The following is an 18,273-nucleotide window of genomic DNA, read 5'->3' as shown; positions in this document are numbered from 1 at the left end:
TCTTGTGATCCTTGCAAGAGCAGGCCCCTGCACAGGAGCAGAGTCTGAGGTCACCTTGCAGATCCCCTGCAGCACTGGCTCTGTGCTGCACCTTGCTCAGGTGGCTGGTGCTGCGTGCTGCTCCCCCAAGAGCCACACAATCCCAGGTTACAAGTGGGGTACTCATTCAAATCCAAGGTTTTTGCTCATCAGGCAAAAAACCTGTCTCTCTAAAGTGCTGCCAACTGTCTTTGATTTGGATAGATACAAAGTGGCTAACAGTAACTTATCAAAAAATAATTAAAACTATTAAAAGAACAAAAAGATCTATAACATAAAAAAAAAAAGCCAACCTATTACAGACCTTGCCTTACTGATGTTTGCTTTCTAATCTATACAGTGAAGTGGAGAGGGAGTGAACACCATAAACCTCATGATTTTGGGTTTTGTTAATCAAATGCTTGCATAGCAATAGAAATGTCAATTGCAACATTAAACTCTTTAATTAAGCTATTTATTTTGCTAATTTGCATTCTAATACAAGCCTATCTTTTTTGAAATCACACTCTTGTACCAAGTCTTATGTTTAGGTTTGGTTTATAAAAGCATAATTGTCATTATTGAGTTTTCTAAATTAAATATGACACAAACACTTCAAATTAAAGGTCTTTTTCCCATTTGATTTATTTTCCTGTTAACACTTCCTCACATGCCTAATATTCAGCAAAAATCCAACAACCTGAACCTTTGTAGTGAATTTCCCTGGTTTATCAACTGCTAACATCTGTATTCTGTCAGGGCAAAGAAGGATTTGCTGCTTTGCAGAACAAGCAGAAGTCTTCTCACCTGACTGTCACTCCAGCAAGAAGTGAAAAGGCACTCAAAGGTGAGGAGAGCTGCTCTCTGCGGAACTCCACTATACAAAACCAAATGGGAGGAATTGAGAAATTACTGAATTTGGAGAGACTTCACTCAGCAAGAAAAAGAAAATACGAAGAAGGCCAGTGAAGATGAGTGCCAGGAGATAAGCATTCTTTAAGGCATAGACAGATCACTTACTTGCCTCATTCAGATTTGTAGAGGTATTCCTACAGAATCTGGTATATATGTGTAGTTTCATATTTAACATAGCATTTTAACCGTTCTTATGTTCAAAAATGTACACAATTCCTACTCCTAATGTTAGTTCTGGTTCTGCAATCAACTTCAAGTTACTATTGGCTTTGCCCAAAGTTTAGAAGTTCCTAAGTTAATGTATTTATATATGTTCAGTACAAGTAAATAATTGCTAAACTGTACCCTTCCCCTGCTCCTCCGAAGTTTTGGCTGAAATAGTTCAATTCATTTTCTCTGACAGAACTGCTCACTCAGTTTTCAGGCAAAATCACCTCCAGCTGTTGCAGAATTCAATGGGTTCTGCAAACATTTGGCAACTACTTCCAGCAGTTCTAAGTGGCAGGAGAACAAAAAAATCTTCTGCTTTCCTTGACTGCCAAATTATTTAAATATATCTGTTGTAGTTTCTGTATCAGTGAGGTCTCTTTCAACACTGAAGCATCAGGTATGATTACAGAGATAAGGCAGCAGATCTGACTTCATGAAGCTTCACTTTTATTGGGTCACACTTCTCCTCCCCTAAGGGAAATTTTCTCTTACTTTAAAAAATACTTTCACCACCATTTTTCTGACCTCCCTGCCTTCCTCCCCACACCTCTTGCAAAAAAGGTCCCTATACTGTAAAATGAACAAAAGAAGCATAACCAGTATTGCCAGTTTCTTGTTGCTGATTATGTAAGAAAATCAACAGAAGACATTTTGCCATATTAGTTTTATTGTCTCTTTTTTATTTTTTTTTTCCTTTTGTGGGTGTGGCAATTTAGAATATTTAGCTTCTTTGAACCAATTGCATCCATTTTTTGGAAACATTCACAAATTGTCAAAGTTTTGAATAAAATTCGTTTATAGCAATATTACTAGGTCCAAAAAAATTTCTTAGGTGTCTGAGAGACTGAGGAGACTGTTTTTCACTTGATTCAAATTTTGTTTCCAGGTGTTTAGAGTGTCATACAATTGCTGCCACTGCTGCTTTCCAAAAGTCCGATGTGTGCTGTGACTGGAGAAGTAAAACAAAATTGGGAGAAGATTACTAGAGATGTTTACACTCACCTAATCATTCTTCTACAGCATTGCTTTACTCTAATGAGCCAATAGGAAAATTCTGATTTTCTCTCTAGAAAGGGCTGCACTTCACCAGTTAAATTCTGTAGCCTTCGCAAATATATAATGCAACAACAGTCATTAGTATTCTTGTCACTAGTAAGTCATTAAATGAAATGTCCTGGAAAGTAGGACTCTTTCATTAAATAAGCTAATCGCATTCAGTGTGAGCTTTAATAAAATTATGATAAATAGCAACTATTTAACTACCAGCAACTGATAGGAACAATACCTTGCTTCTAGTTAGAATATTCTACAAATGTAAGTGAAATAATTAGAACACATGAAGTTCTGCAAAATGCCATGAAGAACTGTCTTACCTGACAACGACTTTCCTCTGTGTCTGATCTATTTTGCAGTACACCATCTTTGTCTTTACAGCTGCAAAACAAACAATGCTGTTTGGAGAAACATTTTCATGATAGTGCAAAGGTATTAAACTGCACAAAAATGGTTCCAAATGAGATCAATACAAACATAAGAACACAGCAGTTCACTTCATCTGTTTTGCTGTTGGTTTTAATGGCCTAGTAGGCAGAAAAGCAAAATGATGTAACAAGATGAAGGTCATGCATGAATCCTATATTGTTTGGTGCCAATCTATTAAAGCAATATCCTGTACAGATTTTATGAACTTCTCTCCCCTAAAAACACATCCTGTTTTAATGACAGCAAACAAAACCCGATGACAAATTAAACCTGCAAACAATTTATTAGTTCTGTAAAGAATTACATGAGATACAGTTCCTGTCACTGAGAAGAAAAACACTGGTTAAAACACAACAGTTGGGCCTGTCTTTAAATGTGAAGTTGAGCAGCTTTACCTTGTAAAAAGCACAGCAATTAAAATTAATATTGTTCTTAACATTCAACATTAGCTTAGGAGACTATAAAGGTCTTGCTCATGAGCACTGTGTGCTGAACTACAGTTCTTACCATCAATGACAAATGCTTCTACATCATCAGCCCCGATCTGGAGTTCCTGCTGCATTGTGTCAAATGAGATCTCTTTGTTCTCTACAGCCATTCCCATGAAAGTAAGGAGCCTCATCTTGGCCATATTGTGTTCGTGCAACAAGCCTGAGGAAGAGTGGTGATAGTTTAATTAATGATTTAATTATAATTAATTCAAATCATTTGCTTTTCATGTTATTTTTACTATATATGCTTCCAACCATTTAAGATTTATTTCACATTGAAATATATTCTACTTTTCCTTATCAACAGGGTTTTTTTGAGGTAAAATATCAAATCCTGCATCTGCCTTGTCTTTTGCTAAAACAGCAGGTTTCATTGTGAATTCATCAAGACTCAGTTGTTTCTTAGCAAAAATGTATTATCTACAAAAGTTTATTTTTTGAGCAGTAAAAACAGAATTTGAGGTGGTGAGAGTGCAAGTGATTTTTTCAGATGCATCACCTGGAAGAACAGCAATGCAATAAAATGGAAAATCCATGGCTGGTTATGCCAAAAATCTTCTTACAGCCTCACAACACATTCTCCTGTAGTTTCTGGAAAATAAACCTCTCACAGTGATGGTTCCAGAAGAAAGCATTTTGCTATTGAATTTGCTTGTCCACAGCAAAAAAGGTATCCTGAGGCCCCTGTAAGCGTCCAGTGTGGCTCAGAAAAGTGCTGTCCAAAACCAGCGGAGCGGATACTGAGATCAGGTTACACCTTTTACGAGATTGCGTAAATGCCGACACAAGGAACTGAGCCAAGGCCTTGTATGTCTGAACCAGAGACCATTTTCCTGGAAAAACATCTAGGTCAACCAAGTCACTGAGATGAAACAAGGCATTTCTTAATCTCAAGGTCCATGAGGTACCAACTAAGATTCAGTGGAAGTTTCTTAAAAATGAGCATCAATCTTTTTGTTCTGGAATGACATTATAAACATTCCCACAGCTTCAGTAAATATGTACATTTGGAATTTGTAACACCCATACACTAGCAGGGAAGCACATTAGTGCAGGACATCATGTCGTGTTAATTAGCTGTAATTATGATGCAGGTTCCCTATTTGGCACCGATTCAACAAAAACGCGATCACCATAATTCATACGAACGAGGAGCACCAGCAACTATACCTAACTGGGTTTAATGGAACTCTACAAGCATCAAAAAATCAATTAGCACACATTAACCCTAATTAACAAATGCAAATGAGATGCTGATTAACTTTGTGAAGAAGACTGCCGATAATACCAGATTAACTGTGGCCATGTTAGGGCGATGCAGTTGACACAGATAATGCTACTGCTGGCCTAAGTTGTCAGCATTAATAAAACAACAAATTGTAACAAACCCATGCTGCCTGTAGGAGCCTTCCTGCACAGCTTTCCTAGGCCAGTTCTAACTGGTCCTGGTCCAGAAAAGGTTACAACTACAGCCCATGCTCCACTGCCACTGGAATCCTACTCTAAACAGCCTTTTAAAATAAAGGTAATTTGGCAAGTTATTAAAAAAAAATCTCTAAAACATGGTTAAAAATATCATTGCTTTTGAGAACAGATAATTTTTGAATGCCTCATCTACTAACTGCATTGTTGTCTAGACCAAACTGCCCTTGTTTTTTCAAAGCCATGGCTGAGCCACTCAGTTCCCAGCATTCCCATCTGTGCTGCCTCCAAATCTCTGCTTGTCCAAAGACACAGAGTTTCTGAGCACACCACAGAGAAATCAACATAAGTGGAAGTTAAGATTGTCTTTCCCAAAAGTTACACTTGTATTTAAGGATTTTACTAAGATTATATGAATCTTAGATACATTGAAAGTTCACACACTGAATTAATTCATGGAGGGAAGCACAGACACTGGGAGGCAAGGCAAAAGAAACCACAACTGAGGATAATACAATTAATGCTACATAGATGTATAATTGATCTTCCACAAATTTATTCAAATGTTAGTGTAATAGCAATTTCAGCAAATACTTCTGTGGACAAGTACCTAAAAGATAAGCCCCAAACCCACTTTCCTGAGAAAGAAAAGCAGAAGATGTCTGCATAACTAATGATCAGATACACCTGACTAAAGATACACTTATCCTAAACACACATTTACAAGCTACCAAAAACCTGCTGCTAATTTCATCCACCAAAAAATCCCATCGGTATTTCCACCATTTTAATATCCAAAGTACCACCATTTTAAAGCCCTGAGGGCAATTATTCTAAAAATTGTATCACACTCCATTTAACAAAATAATGCACGTGTTAAAAAGCTGCACTAAACTCTGTTTTAGCAAAACTATGGCTTTCCTCAAATGCATCCAAGGCAGTGTTTAAGTGTCATTTGAAAATCAAAGTTATATATATAAAAAAATTTGTATTTTTATGGAAACATTTATTCATTACCAATATGTCAAAACCTTAATGCAGTAATAAAAAAATCTGCATCATTGAGCAATTTCTGCATTGTCACTGACCCCTGTCCTAAAAAGCTGGAATATAAAAAAACGTAATTTTAATGCATGCAATAGCTTATGAACCAGTGCTACTTTGAAACAGTCAATTACACATCAACGGGGGAGTGTCAAAGTGTTAATTACTACTCCTTTTTTCCACAGTGTGTAAATAAAGAGGGTGCTGACATTAACATTCCATCACATTGCTTCATGTGATGAAACAAATTAACTGGGACAGACTGTGCCTTGCTGGGTCTAATGCATCAGCACACGCAGACACACACTCACACACACAATTTGCATGCTTCATCTTACTCCTCAAAAGTATTTGCTGTTACAAAGGTATTCATCATTAAAAAAAAAAAAAAAAAAAGGAGATTTATACAAGCTGGCAGTTTCCTCAATGCAGTTGTGATCTCTGGCCTAGCTTAGAGTATGAATATGTTAACACCTTTCAGGAGTGGTGTTCTAAGAGAAAAAACCAGTAGGTAAAACCACAGTTCTCTTCAAAAGCCTTAAACCAGCTTGTTTAGAACAAACCACAGTTAGATGGCCCACAACTCACAATCTACAAGAGGTTACCATCTACAAACCCTAATCTGTTATGAAATTTCCTTGCTGCAATACGTGGATTCAAACTGAATTACTCTGTGACTTCCATACCTTAAACCATGTAAATTATCAGAAATGCAACGATCTCAAAACTTACCCAGGGAGTCAATGAAGTCTTTGTTGTTCTGATAAAACTTGACATAGGATGCTAGTTTAGCACTTACAAAAATTGTCAAAAGCTAGAAGATAAAAAACAAACATAAGAATGGTTTAAACATTATCTTGATTTCCCATTTTGCAGGCTGGACAGATACAGATAGAAAGCATGGGTACTGAACAGAAAAATAAGCTGTTAAGAGCTGAAATTCTGCCTTCTGTCAATAGATGTGTAGTCTGGGCTGAGCTTATTATTTCCTTTCCCCAGACTTAAGATTTGCTACAGAACTCATGTAAGGACAGGACTTGTAGATGTGTAGTCTGGGCTGAGCTTATTACTTCCTTTCCCCAGACTTAAGATTTGCTGCAGAACTCATGTAAGGACAGGACTTGTAACTGAGTTTCTGAAACTTTGAAAGGGAAACATTTCACATGCAATTTTTATTTTAAAGACTGTAAAAGAAATAGCACACTGCAGCTCAGGATTACTGACACATGTAACTATTGTAATGGATTTTGAAAGATACATTAAAACAAAGCAGTCTACCGCTATCAAACCATCTCACTAAAACAAAGTTACTTACATCATGAATAAGTTCTCCTTCCAAAAATTTGACTGGTTTTAAGGCAAGAAGATGATCAAAGAGAAAGGTATTTGGATCCTTCAATGCTCGTACAATACATCTGATGAGAAAAGGAAAATGCTTACTTTCAGAGCAATACAATGCTTACTTTCCAAATCTTTGACTAACAGCAACTCAGTTGGTTGTTTCTTGCTTTCTAGGAAACACACAAGCGTTTTCAATTATTATTAGAAGTAACATATGTCACATTCCAATTTTAAACTTAATTTTACAGATGAAAAATCCAAGGAACAAGGAAGCATTAAGTAATTTGTTCAGTATCCCAAATGAAATGTGCCAGGTGGTCAAACCACACACCCTACAGTTTACATCTATACATTTATTTCCAGCACAACCTGTGTTCCTAGAGTCATTTTTACTGTGCTCCTGAATTTTCACAGAATTAAGTTGTTTTGGAAGATCTAATTGAATATGTGACACAAAACAGAGAACACACCAACAGCAAACAGTGCAAGGCCCAGGAGTTATCAGTTGCAGCTCCAGACTAGAAACAGGAGCTACAGATGAAAGCTTTTCTCAGCAGCAGCACATGAGAAGCCCTGGCTCTCTCTGCCACACAAGGACACTAGGAGAACCTGAGCTCTGCATGGACACAGCCCTGGACACACGAGTTCTCTCAGAGGGAACTCACTGCAGGTTGCTGTAGGGTAGTAGTCAGTGAAGTTCCCACTTATGCACCGATTTTCCTCCACAGTTAAATATAAACAACTCCCTTGAGAACTACTGGCAGTGCACATCTGGCAGAACTTAAAGAACTAATTCCTAAGAAAGATCATGATAGTTAGAACATCAAAACACAGCCATTTCCTCATTTTGGCCAGTGGGGAAAATGCACTGTTATCAATCAATTTAGTCCCAGCTTGTTCAACAGGTCAGCTTATTTCTGGGCAGTTCACATCCTTTGTACTTGCTCATAGAGAAGACAGCAACAATGCTTTTTCAAGAGAAAATGCTATTTGAAAAGAATGCTCATGGTTAGATAATGAAACAGGCAAAACCAAAACAATCTGAAATAAAGGATTTCAGTACAGATTTTAAGTGCACAGCCAATGCAAAGAAGTCCTTCCCCAAGGCTGATCTCTCTCAGCAGTGACCAGAAATGCCCACTGGAATAAACCTGACTGCTGCAAACAACCAGACCTACTGCAGAGACAAATTCTTGACTGAGTCAGCAGTGCTACAGAAAAGGCCGTGGCAGGGCTCTTGGCCTGCCAGGCCATTCAATACTCTTAATAGTAAGGGGATCCAAATAATTTGGCAATTGAGGAAAAGTAACTTCTAAGGAAACTGGGAAGTCAGTATTACCTGTGAGCATCAACTCTGGCCTGGGAAGCATTGTCCTCTGTGTAACTTCCCAATAGCTCCACCATTACTTTTGCTGCAGTGTCACTATAGAAGAAAATAAAGTTACCTCAGGATTGCTGAAAAAATAGTTTAAACAAGACACTCAAATATTTAAATAATTCCATTATGATGTTATAGGTCAAACTAAATTACACTTGAAAAAGATGCAGATGATCCATTTTAATTTTAGTGGAGAGAACAAATTAACCGGATGTATTCTTTCAATTCTTGTTCTACAAAATGTTTATCTTCACCCTTCATTTCATTCTCTTAAACTGATAAATTACCTGCTGGTTATGGAAAAAGCTTTCTGAGCTAGGAACAGCTTTATATGGTTCACTAGAATGCTCCTCTTATGCACATCTGGATTTAATCATTGTGCAATAAGTAGCGCTGCAAAGTTTATTTCAAATGTAAAATGGCATGTCTTAAATAATATTTATGGTCAGGAAAATGACTGTATAAAAGCTGCTCTCTTCTTTCACAGATCCTCTCTTTGAGTATCCAAGTGAAAGCCGCTCATTTTATTGATGAAATTACACAAGCCAGCAATGAGACTGGCTGAGGCTGCTGTGAAGCAAACAGCTTCCAGCACTGCTCTGACAGACAAACAGCTCCTCAGAAAGCTGAGCAAACCTACAGCCTTGTCCACCCAGATTATTTTGTAAACAACATCAATACTACTGCAAACCAGCTCTGAGATCGTTACTGTGTCATTTTAACAGATCTCAATTTATTTTCACTCAACACTTTTACCACCAAGGCTAGCAACCGCTGATGCTTATTGCAAAATTGACAACAAATTATCCCACGTGGTCTAAAAGCACACACAATTTTCCTTAAAACAAAACACTGCAAGAATAAAGTTTCAATTTGCACTAATGACTTAGGCCAATGGCTTAAACTGCACAGGGAAGAACAAACCAACACCACATGCCCAGTATGTTCTGTGCTGTGGCAGAGGGTTTAACCCATAAAGCAGCACAGGTCTGAATGGTTTTTGTAGTACAGTAACACTGTCTTTATATGGGTGTTTATTTGAAATCTCACCATACCGCTGTTTTGACAGCCACTCTATAAGGTAAAGGTTATTCTCAGAAAACTTACCAGATCTGAGACATGTGCAGCACAAATATTAAGACATCATGGGCAACACCCAATATTGTATATAACCTGGATGTTCATTTGTCCCCAGGCAGAGGCACTTTCTATAGACCCCAGCATTCCAACCATGTTGAGGGATGTACGCTTTAATGAAACATTTGTTTTAAAACTCCAGCATTAAAGAGGTCAGACTATGTTTTGCCTTGGTAACCAATATGAACATAGACGAACTGACAGTTTTGTATCAGTGAAAAAAAAATTAATTTAGGCAGCTTTATATATGAGAGAAGCATTTGCATGTAAATCAGTCTGTGACTGACTATGATTTTAGTACTTGTGAAATCTCACCAAAACTAGATGTTCTAGGAGACAAAGGACCAGTTTAATACAGGAATACAGATATTCAATCAAAGAGGCTCAGTTCATGTGTATTCAACCTACGAATACACAACTCCTTATTTAATAAAAGCTTTTCAGCAGTTGTTCTTGTGCACTTCAGAGCTGTGTTAGTTTTCTGGCACTTTTCCTCTCCTAATCTTCCCTTTAGCAGCAAAAATTGAAAACTATCACTTTACTGATTCTAAACAGTATTTTCCATTCCCTGCCTTTTTTTTTAACTATTATTTTTAAGTGGAGAAGGAGTGGAATTTTTCACTTTTATTTCTAGGAAACAACAGAATGCTATAAGATTATTACTCCCAAAGTTTGTGTGCTAAATCTTTGTGAACCTCAGCAGATATGGCAGGCCTTTAGTTTTATATTCTACTCAGTGTCAGATTACTACTGTAAATAAGGCTGTTTCCAGCACTAATACAGATCAATATTTTACCACAGCTTGTTGTTAAATGTGTCTCACCTAAGGTGCAAATGTGAACATTTTTTCTAGCAGAACAGCCTGAGCAAGTACTCTTGGCTCCACTTGCCAGTCTAGATGCATAACTTGACAAAAAGCCAGTGAGAGCTTAAGAGTGATGGTAGATAAAAGGAATGAAAAAACCACAGCAGAGCATTCAGAGACTTAGTGAGATGTTGGAATCTAGTCCCTCTATATTACATGATATGAAACTGAACTAAAATTACATGAAAGAATTACTCTGCAGGTGCCCAACATGCTGAGCTTTTTGCTACAAGTATTAATAGCCAGACTTGCCAGACCTGTTTGAATTTAAGTTGGGCAGGGCCAAAGCTGCTGAATCCTGCCAGCAGAGACCAGCTTTAAACTGCATCAAGGCGGCTGGAAAAGGTTTGATAAAACGAACTTTCACTTCTCACTGCAGGAAAAGGGACACACAACCTGTGCACATCTGCTTTTTAGGAGCTACCCATCTATTAACTACCAACTGATCCACTGGGAGAAAGTCTATTAGCTACGGAAAACCATCTCTTCTGCCACACTGAGCAAAGCTAAAACATAAGCAAACAAAAGAATTCAGTTGTCTTTACCAATCTAGTTCTTTTCCCTTGATTATAAATCAACAAGGGTAACTGAGGTATGATTTTTTTTACTTTGCAGTTCCCACTTATCTTCCCATACTGCTGGATAGAGCAACATTCCTGAGTGCTACAGCTGGAATGCTGCTATGAGTTTCCCATACTATTGCAAACACTGCCCACTGATCCAGGAGAGAACTCAGGTCAAAGGTGCCTGGGTCACTTCTTGTTTTCTCTTCTGGAGAGAAGTGCAAGTGCCCTGAAACACTGCTCTGCTCAGTGCACAGCTTGCTGCACCCCATGGTGAGGACACCGAGTGCAGGAGTCGTCTCTTACAGGGCTTGTGGAAGGTTTTCTGGCTATCTTGAAAAATCACCTATGGTTAGCAAGCAAAAACCATTCAGTACAAGGTTACTGGTACCAGTGGAATCAAAAACTAGAAGTTTAATCCACCAATTTGATAGCAAGACTAGCTAAAAATAGCTAGCTGTTAAGTGTGGGAATGAAACTAGTTAAATAATCAACAGGATGGGAAGTGAGGAAGAGCAGGAATGTTATCAGTGTAATATTTCTGAAACAAGGTAAACACTAAGGCATGGAAAAGATCTGTGACTAACATTTCTGAATTTTGACCATCTGAAACCTGCCATACAGAACTATTGATGCAAAAGCATTTGAGTGTTACAAACAGGAATTCCCAGCAATATAGCTCACAGAGTAACTACTCCACAAGGATTAATCATCCCTAAATTGAGGTTAGTTAAAAATGATCCTGCTATGTTGATGCAGCATTCCCAGGCTCCAATTCCAGCAGGGCAGAATAAGCCAACTGTCCTGACAGAAGGAACTCTTCTCCACCTGTGACAGATTCACACTTGCCTTTTGAACCCCCAGCAAGGTCATGTGTCCAGCCCAACCGCCTGTGCAGTCACACAAATGCCCACAGCAGCACAAACACACACAGCTACTGGCAGCTGGAGTGGAGGGTACAGGATAGAACTTCCTTTTGCAGCAGTGCAAATGCTGAAAATACAAGTGCAGTTCTGGTACCACTGTGAGTACCAGAGTGACCAGTGAGTCAGCAGTGGAGTGGGCCTGATACTGCCTCACTATGAAAATCGAAAAACCCTTGAAAAAGTAATTCAGAAAACAGAGTGGAAGGGCAGCCCCTACAGCCCCACCCCAAACTGCAGAACAGGTTAAACAGGTTTGAGCTGTTGTGGAACTACACCCTGAAGCACTGGACAGCAGCCCATCTCTGCAGCCCTGGCCAGGGCAGCCAATCCACTGTATCATTCCTGATAAACTGATGACAGCTCTCAGTTCAGACATGCAGTAATTTACAGGCACCATACACACTGGATTACTCTGCATGCCAGAAGACAGTGGTCTGCCAATTCTGTTAGATCAAAGATGCTTCTTATGATCCAGGATAATAATTCAAAATGGCCAAGCAGGTAGTCTGTGGACATTAATTTCCATCACTAGTGGAAAGCTCTGTCCTGAAGGTAATGTTTACATAAAAAGACTGATTCTGTTAGCCATGATTGATAAGCCTTCCCACATCATTAAGTAAGAGACAGCACTACCATGCACTAAAATGTCAGAAGTGCAATTAAATAATAACCTTGGCACAATGCTACAATGCACTAAGATGATTATTTATAGAAAGGAATAGCCTTACTTTGGGAGTCTGTAGTTTGCAGCTAATTCACTACTAACTTCAATATTATTGGGAACACTGGTTTGATACAACACTGCTTAAAAGTATTTTTTAAAACCCCAGAAGTGTCTTTGGATCAAATTATTGGTACAGATTAATTTTAGAAGTCCTGTGAAAAATACTTTCCCTACAGATCACCTATAGTACATCAAAATACAGAGTTATCTAGTATGTACGACTTGTCTTTTATACCTTTTCTTGCAGTCTACTAGGACATCATAGAGCAGTCTCAGGAGAGTGTGCTTTTTCTCTGTGGCCAGATTCCAGTCAGAAATCCATTTTCGGACCTAGGTAGAATATGAGTGAGAAAGAAGCATTCAAGAAAAGATTAAAATAGCACTACAGATTCTTCTCATTTTCTCCCAAGCAGAAAAGGATTAAAAATATCTTGCACAGAGATTTCTCTTTTAGGTCTTCTGATTCTCATGCTCCCATTGCCCCTTGTCCTATCACTATTTGCCCATGTCAAAAGCTGCTCTCCCTCTTTAATGAGGCCCCTTTGAGATACTGCAATAAAGGTATCCTGGAGCCTTCTTTTCTCCAGGCTAAACACTCCCAATGCTCTCAGCCTTCCCTAACAGGAGAGGTGCTGCATCTTTTTAATAATCTTCATGGCAATTTCTCTAGGCTCTGGCAATTTGTAAGAGATGGTCTGTATCAGCTCTGAGTAACATTTAGGTGCAACATGGTTCATACAAAGGGCACAGCTTGAAGGGTCACTTAATTACCTGATCTAGTTCAGTTGGAATGTACTGGATGGCACCACAGGACGAGGCCACTTTCAGAAGGCTGCAGTACACTGCGTACCTCACAGGAGTGTTCTTGTCCATGCCATGGAAGAGATTGCTCAGGCTAAACCACAAACAACCGACACTGGAGTTACAGAGGTTTCAAAAAACATCACTGGAGTGCATGTAAATGTTCCTTTAAGACACATGCTGGTACAAAGCATCTGGCAGTGCCTTACATCCATGAATTGTAACAGCTTCCAGTTTTGTAACCATTTCCAGCACAGCTGAAAACTATGCATATTAATTATATTCTGTAATACCCAAGAGAAAAAAAAAATGGTACTTCTATTTTATGACAGTGAAAAGAAGGTAAAAAAGAGTGCTTCCTGCAGCACCTCACACTTGGATTTAAAGACATACAAGATACTCCTTCTTCAGAAGCACAATTACTTTGCCAAGTTCATCACTTGCCCTGTGCAACACTTACAGCTGCAGTCTAAGAGATGGGCGCTCTCCTTCCCGAAATTTTACTAACTTCTCACACAGGTTTTCAATCAGTGCTTCTTGTTTGTCAGGTTCCAGGATCAGAAGCAGAGAGACAACGCTGTTCATCACACTCTCCACATCTGCATAAACCAAAACATGCAGCTGTTTGAAACTGCAAGCAGCAATCAGCAGATACCTTGTGCTGGATATACTTTTGGTAATGATAATTCATACTTTTGATATGAACTACTACTTTGCATGAGCAAGAGTTGTAAAAGAAAGAAAATGCAAAGATATCAACCTGGATATTCATCAGAATGTACCAGAGACTTGGCTCAGGTGGGCTTACACCAACACACCTCCATGGAAGACAAGAATTACCACTCTAAGGTCAACACAGAACGTGGTATTTGATATCATACTTGCTCTGAATTCTCTGTTTACACACAGGAGAAATCAGAGGAACTCTAGGTTCCACACAGTACCTTCCTCCTGCATCTCCAGGGAACTGCCCATGGTTCTACAGTGAGAACAGTAACACCTAGTGCTTCAAGCACAGTCAAACATTTCAGCAGGAGCACAGGGAACATGCCCTCAAGAACAATGAGGTGTATTATAAACCCTACCCAGCTCCTGTTTTAAGTGTGATGTTCCATCCTTCCCAAACAGAACCACACCAGTTTTGTGTTTTCTTTTCAGTCTGCCCAATTATCAGTCAAGCAAAGGCTAAGAACAAAATTCATTACATATGGAAAATATTATCTATTCCCCAAAATGACACCTGAGCATCAAAAACTCTATTTCACATACAAGTCTCTACGCCCTCACTACAAGCAGCGTCTAGCTCAGCTTCCAACTTCTTCAAAGAGAGCTGGATGTTTGGAGGAAGGAGGGGCAGAGTACATGCAGATATTCCATGGCAATGATGGAAATATGCACTTCCAGTTTTTATGAAGATGCACGGCTTTTAATGCTACAGATTTCTAAATTCTGCCAACCGTCACTGTTTGAAATCACCTATGGTGACAAATTTAGCAAAACCAACAAGACTTAGAGAGGCAAACCTTTGTCATCCTCTTTCAGGCACACATCACACACTTCGATAATCTGTTGCAAGTCCACATGAAGTCCACCTTCAGCGTTTTCTTCAGAGATCTCTGCTCCTTTGGATTTCAGGTAAGCTCGCAGTTCTGCAGCCTTAAAAAAGAGAAAGACAACACATACAAAACAAAACAGTTGTTTTGTGAATACCAAGGTCAGAGTAATTAAATTTCTTGTAGATTTTAGTTCTGCCAGATGCTGCATCTGCTGTGACTGAACAGATCACAGATCTGTTGGACTTTCTCACAGTGTCAGTGTGTCACTTACAATGGGTACTGCACTGCAGGCCTAGTAAGTTTTTGTGACAAAGACACTTGCTCACAAATTTTTACTCTTTCACCCTCTGCAAACTTCAGACAAACATTAAAACTATTTAGTTGCTTCTTCACCAGAAAAGAAAAAAGGTATAAATAAAGCAGCTTTAGAGAGGGTAGAACTTTGTCTTCACAACTTCACAACAACAGTTTCTAATCTAATTATAGAATAGCTTGGGTTGGAAGGAACCTTGAAGATCATCTTGTTCCACACCTCTGCCATGGGCAGGGAATGTTCCACCAAACCAGGCTGCCCAAAGCCCCATTCAACCTGGCCTTATAATGTCATGAGCTGCCTTTCACTGTTGGGATTTAAACCTACAGCAAGAAAATACCTTTCCCTCAGCAACAGGCCTATTCATCATAATCCAGGGCTTCACCAGCAGAACCATAACCCTTCAGAAACAATCTGAGGCCATGTAACTTTTGGCACAGGGCACTTCTGACCAGGAGACTGCTGTGACATTTACATCTCATTCAGTGTCAAATCATTGTGGAACCAGAAGAAAAAGCTAAATGGCCCGGGACAAACTGCTGTAGTAAGAATGTTTCATACCGGCTGCTTGATGGGGCTGTATTAGGCATTAAGGCAAGTGAAAAACCGAGCTGAAGGCTGGTAGCCATGTGTGCAGATTAACAATGCGCATACACACACATCATATACACATTGTCCATACATGCACATGTATGTGCACATACGTGCTTCAAAAACACGGCGAAAAGGAAGCACCCAAATCCAAAGGCACAACAAAGCAGCAGCTCAAAGACAGAATTCCCACTTCCTGTGCCTACAGCACCGAGAATTCCACAAAACCCAAGTAATGCCCATGTGTGAACCCGTTTTCTTCTCCTAAATAAAAAGCAGGGCTGAAGAGTGACGAAAACGAAGTGCCGGAGAGGCGGAACAGTGAAGAGAGAACTGCAAACACAAGGCTGTCTTTCAGCCATTATATCCAACTTTCTCTAATCGTCTGCTCGATCTCTGCAAGGAAAGCCCAGAGGGGTTCGCGGAGCGCTCACGGCACGCACGGCGGGGCAGGTCTGGCCCCGGATGCCGCCCCCCGACACGGCCCGGCGCGGCCCCCCCGGCCCGGGCGCGATGGCTCCCGGGGGCGCTGACCTGATCCTCCTCGGTGATGTCGATGAAGGCCGGGACGCTCATGGCTCCGAGCACGCCGCGCTCCGGAAAGGCGGAGCGGCTTCCGCCACCGCGCCAGGGCCGCTTCCGCTTCCCGCGTCGGGTGGGCGGGACCCCACCCCACCGCTCCGACCGCCCTGCCCTGACCGCCCTGCCCGCTCCGCCGGCCCTTCCTACCGCCGGGCGGGAACCTGGGACTGCGCGGGCGCGGGCGCGGCACCTCCACCCGGCCCCCCGCGCCTCACAGACACCCGGCCCCCTGTTCCACACACACACACACACACACACACACACACACACACACACACACACACACACACACACACACACACACACACACACACACACACACACACACACACACACGCACGCCCTCTTTTCCTCTCACACACACACAGGCCGTCTTTTCCCCTCACACACACCCGGCCCCCTCTTCCCCTCACACGCGCACAGGCCGTCCTTTCCCCTCACACACACCCGTCCCCCTCTTCCCCTCACACACACAGGCCCTCTTTTCTCCTCACACACACACAGGCCCTCTTTTCCCCTCACACACACGCCTTCCTTCCCACTTAAAAGCCGAAGTGCTTTTTGCCTAGTACTTTTCCCAGGAACACGTTAAATAACAGACTTGGAGTAGGTGAGAGCAGTTCCCAAACGGAGGCTGGCCACATTTTCTTGAGTTTGATTGAACACCTATGCTCACGCTCCGCTGGGAGGTGAGGAGCCCTCACTTGCTTTCTCCGGTGTGCTGTGCGCATTTTCTGCTCAAGAAGTTTTCTGGTCAGCTCTGGCAGACCACCAGGAACACAGGGTGACTTACCCCGTGTTCAAAACCTAAAATGAAAGCCAAGAAAATAACAGAATAGCTAAGGTTGAAAAAAACTAAAATCACGAAGTCCAACCAGTAACCCAGTCAGTAAGGACTGCTGTACACAAACCTCACCAGATCACGACTAAACTCATTTATTGAATCTAATAACTAAAGCAGGGTTTTAAACACCAGGTTCTGAGTCTCCACAGCACTGAGCACAATGAAACTAATAAAGGCCCACACTGCCCTTATTAAATGTCATGACTCTGCTTGGTTTTAATCATCTGTGTGCTTGTGCAACTTTTAAATAATGCTTCAACTTTTAATTTTTCCGTCATACGAATCCTATCTAATTAGTTTATTCTACTTTAGGCAGTATTTTTAAAATATTACCCCCACTGTAGCTGATTAATTCTCTTTTAACCAGAATATTTTAATACTGCCTGACTCATAGTCGTACCAATATTTTGTATTTCAGAGGTCAGCATCCTGGAAATTATAGATAGGTATAAAGACAGGTCTCTCCTTTGTGTGTCTGATCTCAAAGGGGATCTGATTTTCAGAGAATGAGTGTTTGAGCATTTTTAAAGCTGACTTTCCTCTAGTACTGCTTAACACAGGGCTGTGACAGTAAAGGTAACTGGGGTCCATCATCCTGGGAGAGAGGGATACATCATACATTTGATTTTCACACATCTTTAGGAGACATTTCAGGTGCTAAAGCCCATGCCTGTTGCCAATTTAATTTCTGGAATATCGTGCATGTCTGCAAGCTGCGATGAGTGTCCTACAGATCCCATGCTGTGCCTGAAATAAAATCCTCTGCAGATGCCTAAGCCACCTCAGGGCATAGAAATGGCCCAAGTCACACAGGGAACTCCCAACCCCAGTGTCTATTTTTGCTTAGGCAGTGCACCCAAATGGAGGTTTGCCATGTATTACACTGAATGGACGAAAATAAAATCACCATGGATCACATTGGGTAGACAGGACATGACTCCAAAAAGCTCTGCTGGAATATCCGCATATGGTCTGTTGCATGATACTTTATTTGTCCCAGAAGAATTAAGATGATAGCTGGGGTTTGAACTTGTGCATCAGGAAGGCCACTTTGGATGTAAAGGGGGCAG

The 18,273-nt window shown here is 40.5% G+C and overlaps 2 protein-coding genes across 2 annotated transcripts in view; one reads left to right on the top strand and one right to left on the bottom strand.

Moving 5' to 3' along the window:
- The window catches only part of CCDC73 (coiled-coil domain containing 73), a 74,454-nt gene extending 72,798 nt beyond the window's left edge, over window positions 1-1,656 (top strand). Inside the window, exon 19 of the mRNA XM_083885370.1 lies at window positions 778-1,656. Coding sequence (XP_083741496.1) covers window positions 778-987 — 210 coding nt within the window. The 3' untranslated portion in view covers window positions 988-1,656. The remainder of the gene's footprint in view (window positions 1-777) is intronic.
- A 182-nt stretch (window positions 1,657-1,838) lies between these two features.
- On the bottom strand, window positions 1,839-16,431 carry EIF3M (eukaryotic translation initiation factor 3 subunit M). Its single transcript, XM_083885347.1, has 11 exons — window positions 16,312-16,431; window positions 14,841-14,973; window positions 13,778-13,916; window positions 13,288-13,411; window positions 12,752-12,846; window positions 8,263-8,346; window positions 6,898-6,997; window positions 6,315-6,396; window positions 3,133-3,276; window positions 2,517-2,577; window positions 1,839-2,092 (listed from the first exon to the last, which is right to left on the bottom strand). The coding sequence occupies exons 1-11, from the start codon at window positions 16,351-16,353 to the stop codon at window positions 1,972-1,974; spliced, it is 1,125 nt and encodes a 374-aa protein (XP_083741473.1). The 5' UTR covers window positions 16,354-16,431; the 3' UTR covers window positions 1,839-1,971.
- Window positions 16,432-18,273: the final 1,842 nt, after the last annotated feature.

The sequence above is a fragment of the Zosterops lateralis genome, assembly GCF_965231275.1.
Source record: "Zosterops lateralis genome assembly, contig: SUPER_6_unloc_1, whole genome shotgun sequence".
NCBI lineage: Eukaryota > Metazoa > Chordata > Aves > Passeriformes > Zosteropidae > Zosterops > Zosterops lateralis.
This window is presented reverse-complemented; position numbering and strand designations above follow the sequence as displayed.

Excerpts from the sequence above, each read along its gene's own strand:
- EIF3M (XM_083885347.1), bottom strand. The coding sequence starts at position 16,353 with ATGAGCGTCCCGGCCTTCATCGACATCACCGAGGAGGATCAG. Across the intron at positions 14,974-16,311 it reads ACATCACCGAGGAGGATCAG|GCTGCAGAACTGCGAGCTTA; the intron begins GTCAGCGCCCCC and ends CTCTTTTTTAAG. Across the intron at positions 12,847-13,287 it reads TTCCAACTGAACTAGATCAG|GTCCGAAAATGGATTTCTGA; the intron begins GTAATTAAGTGA and ends TATTCTACCTAG.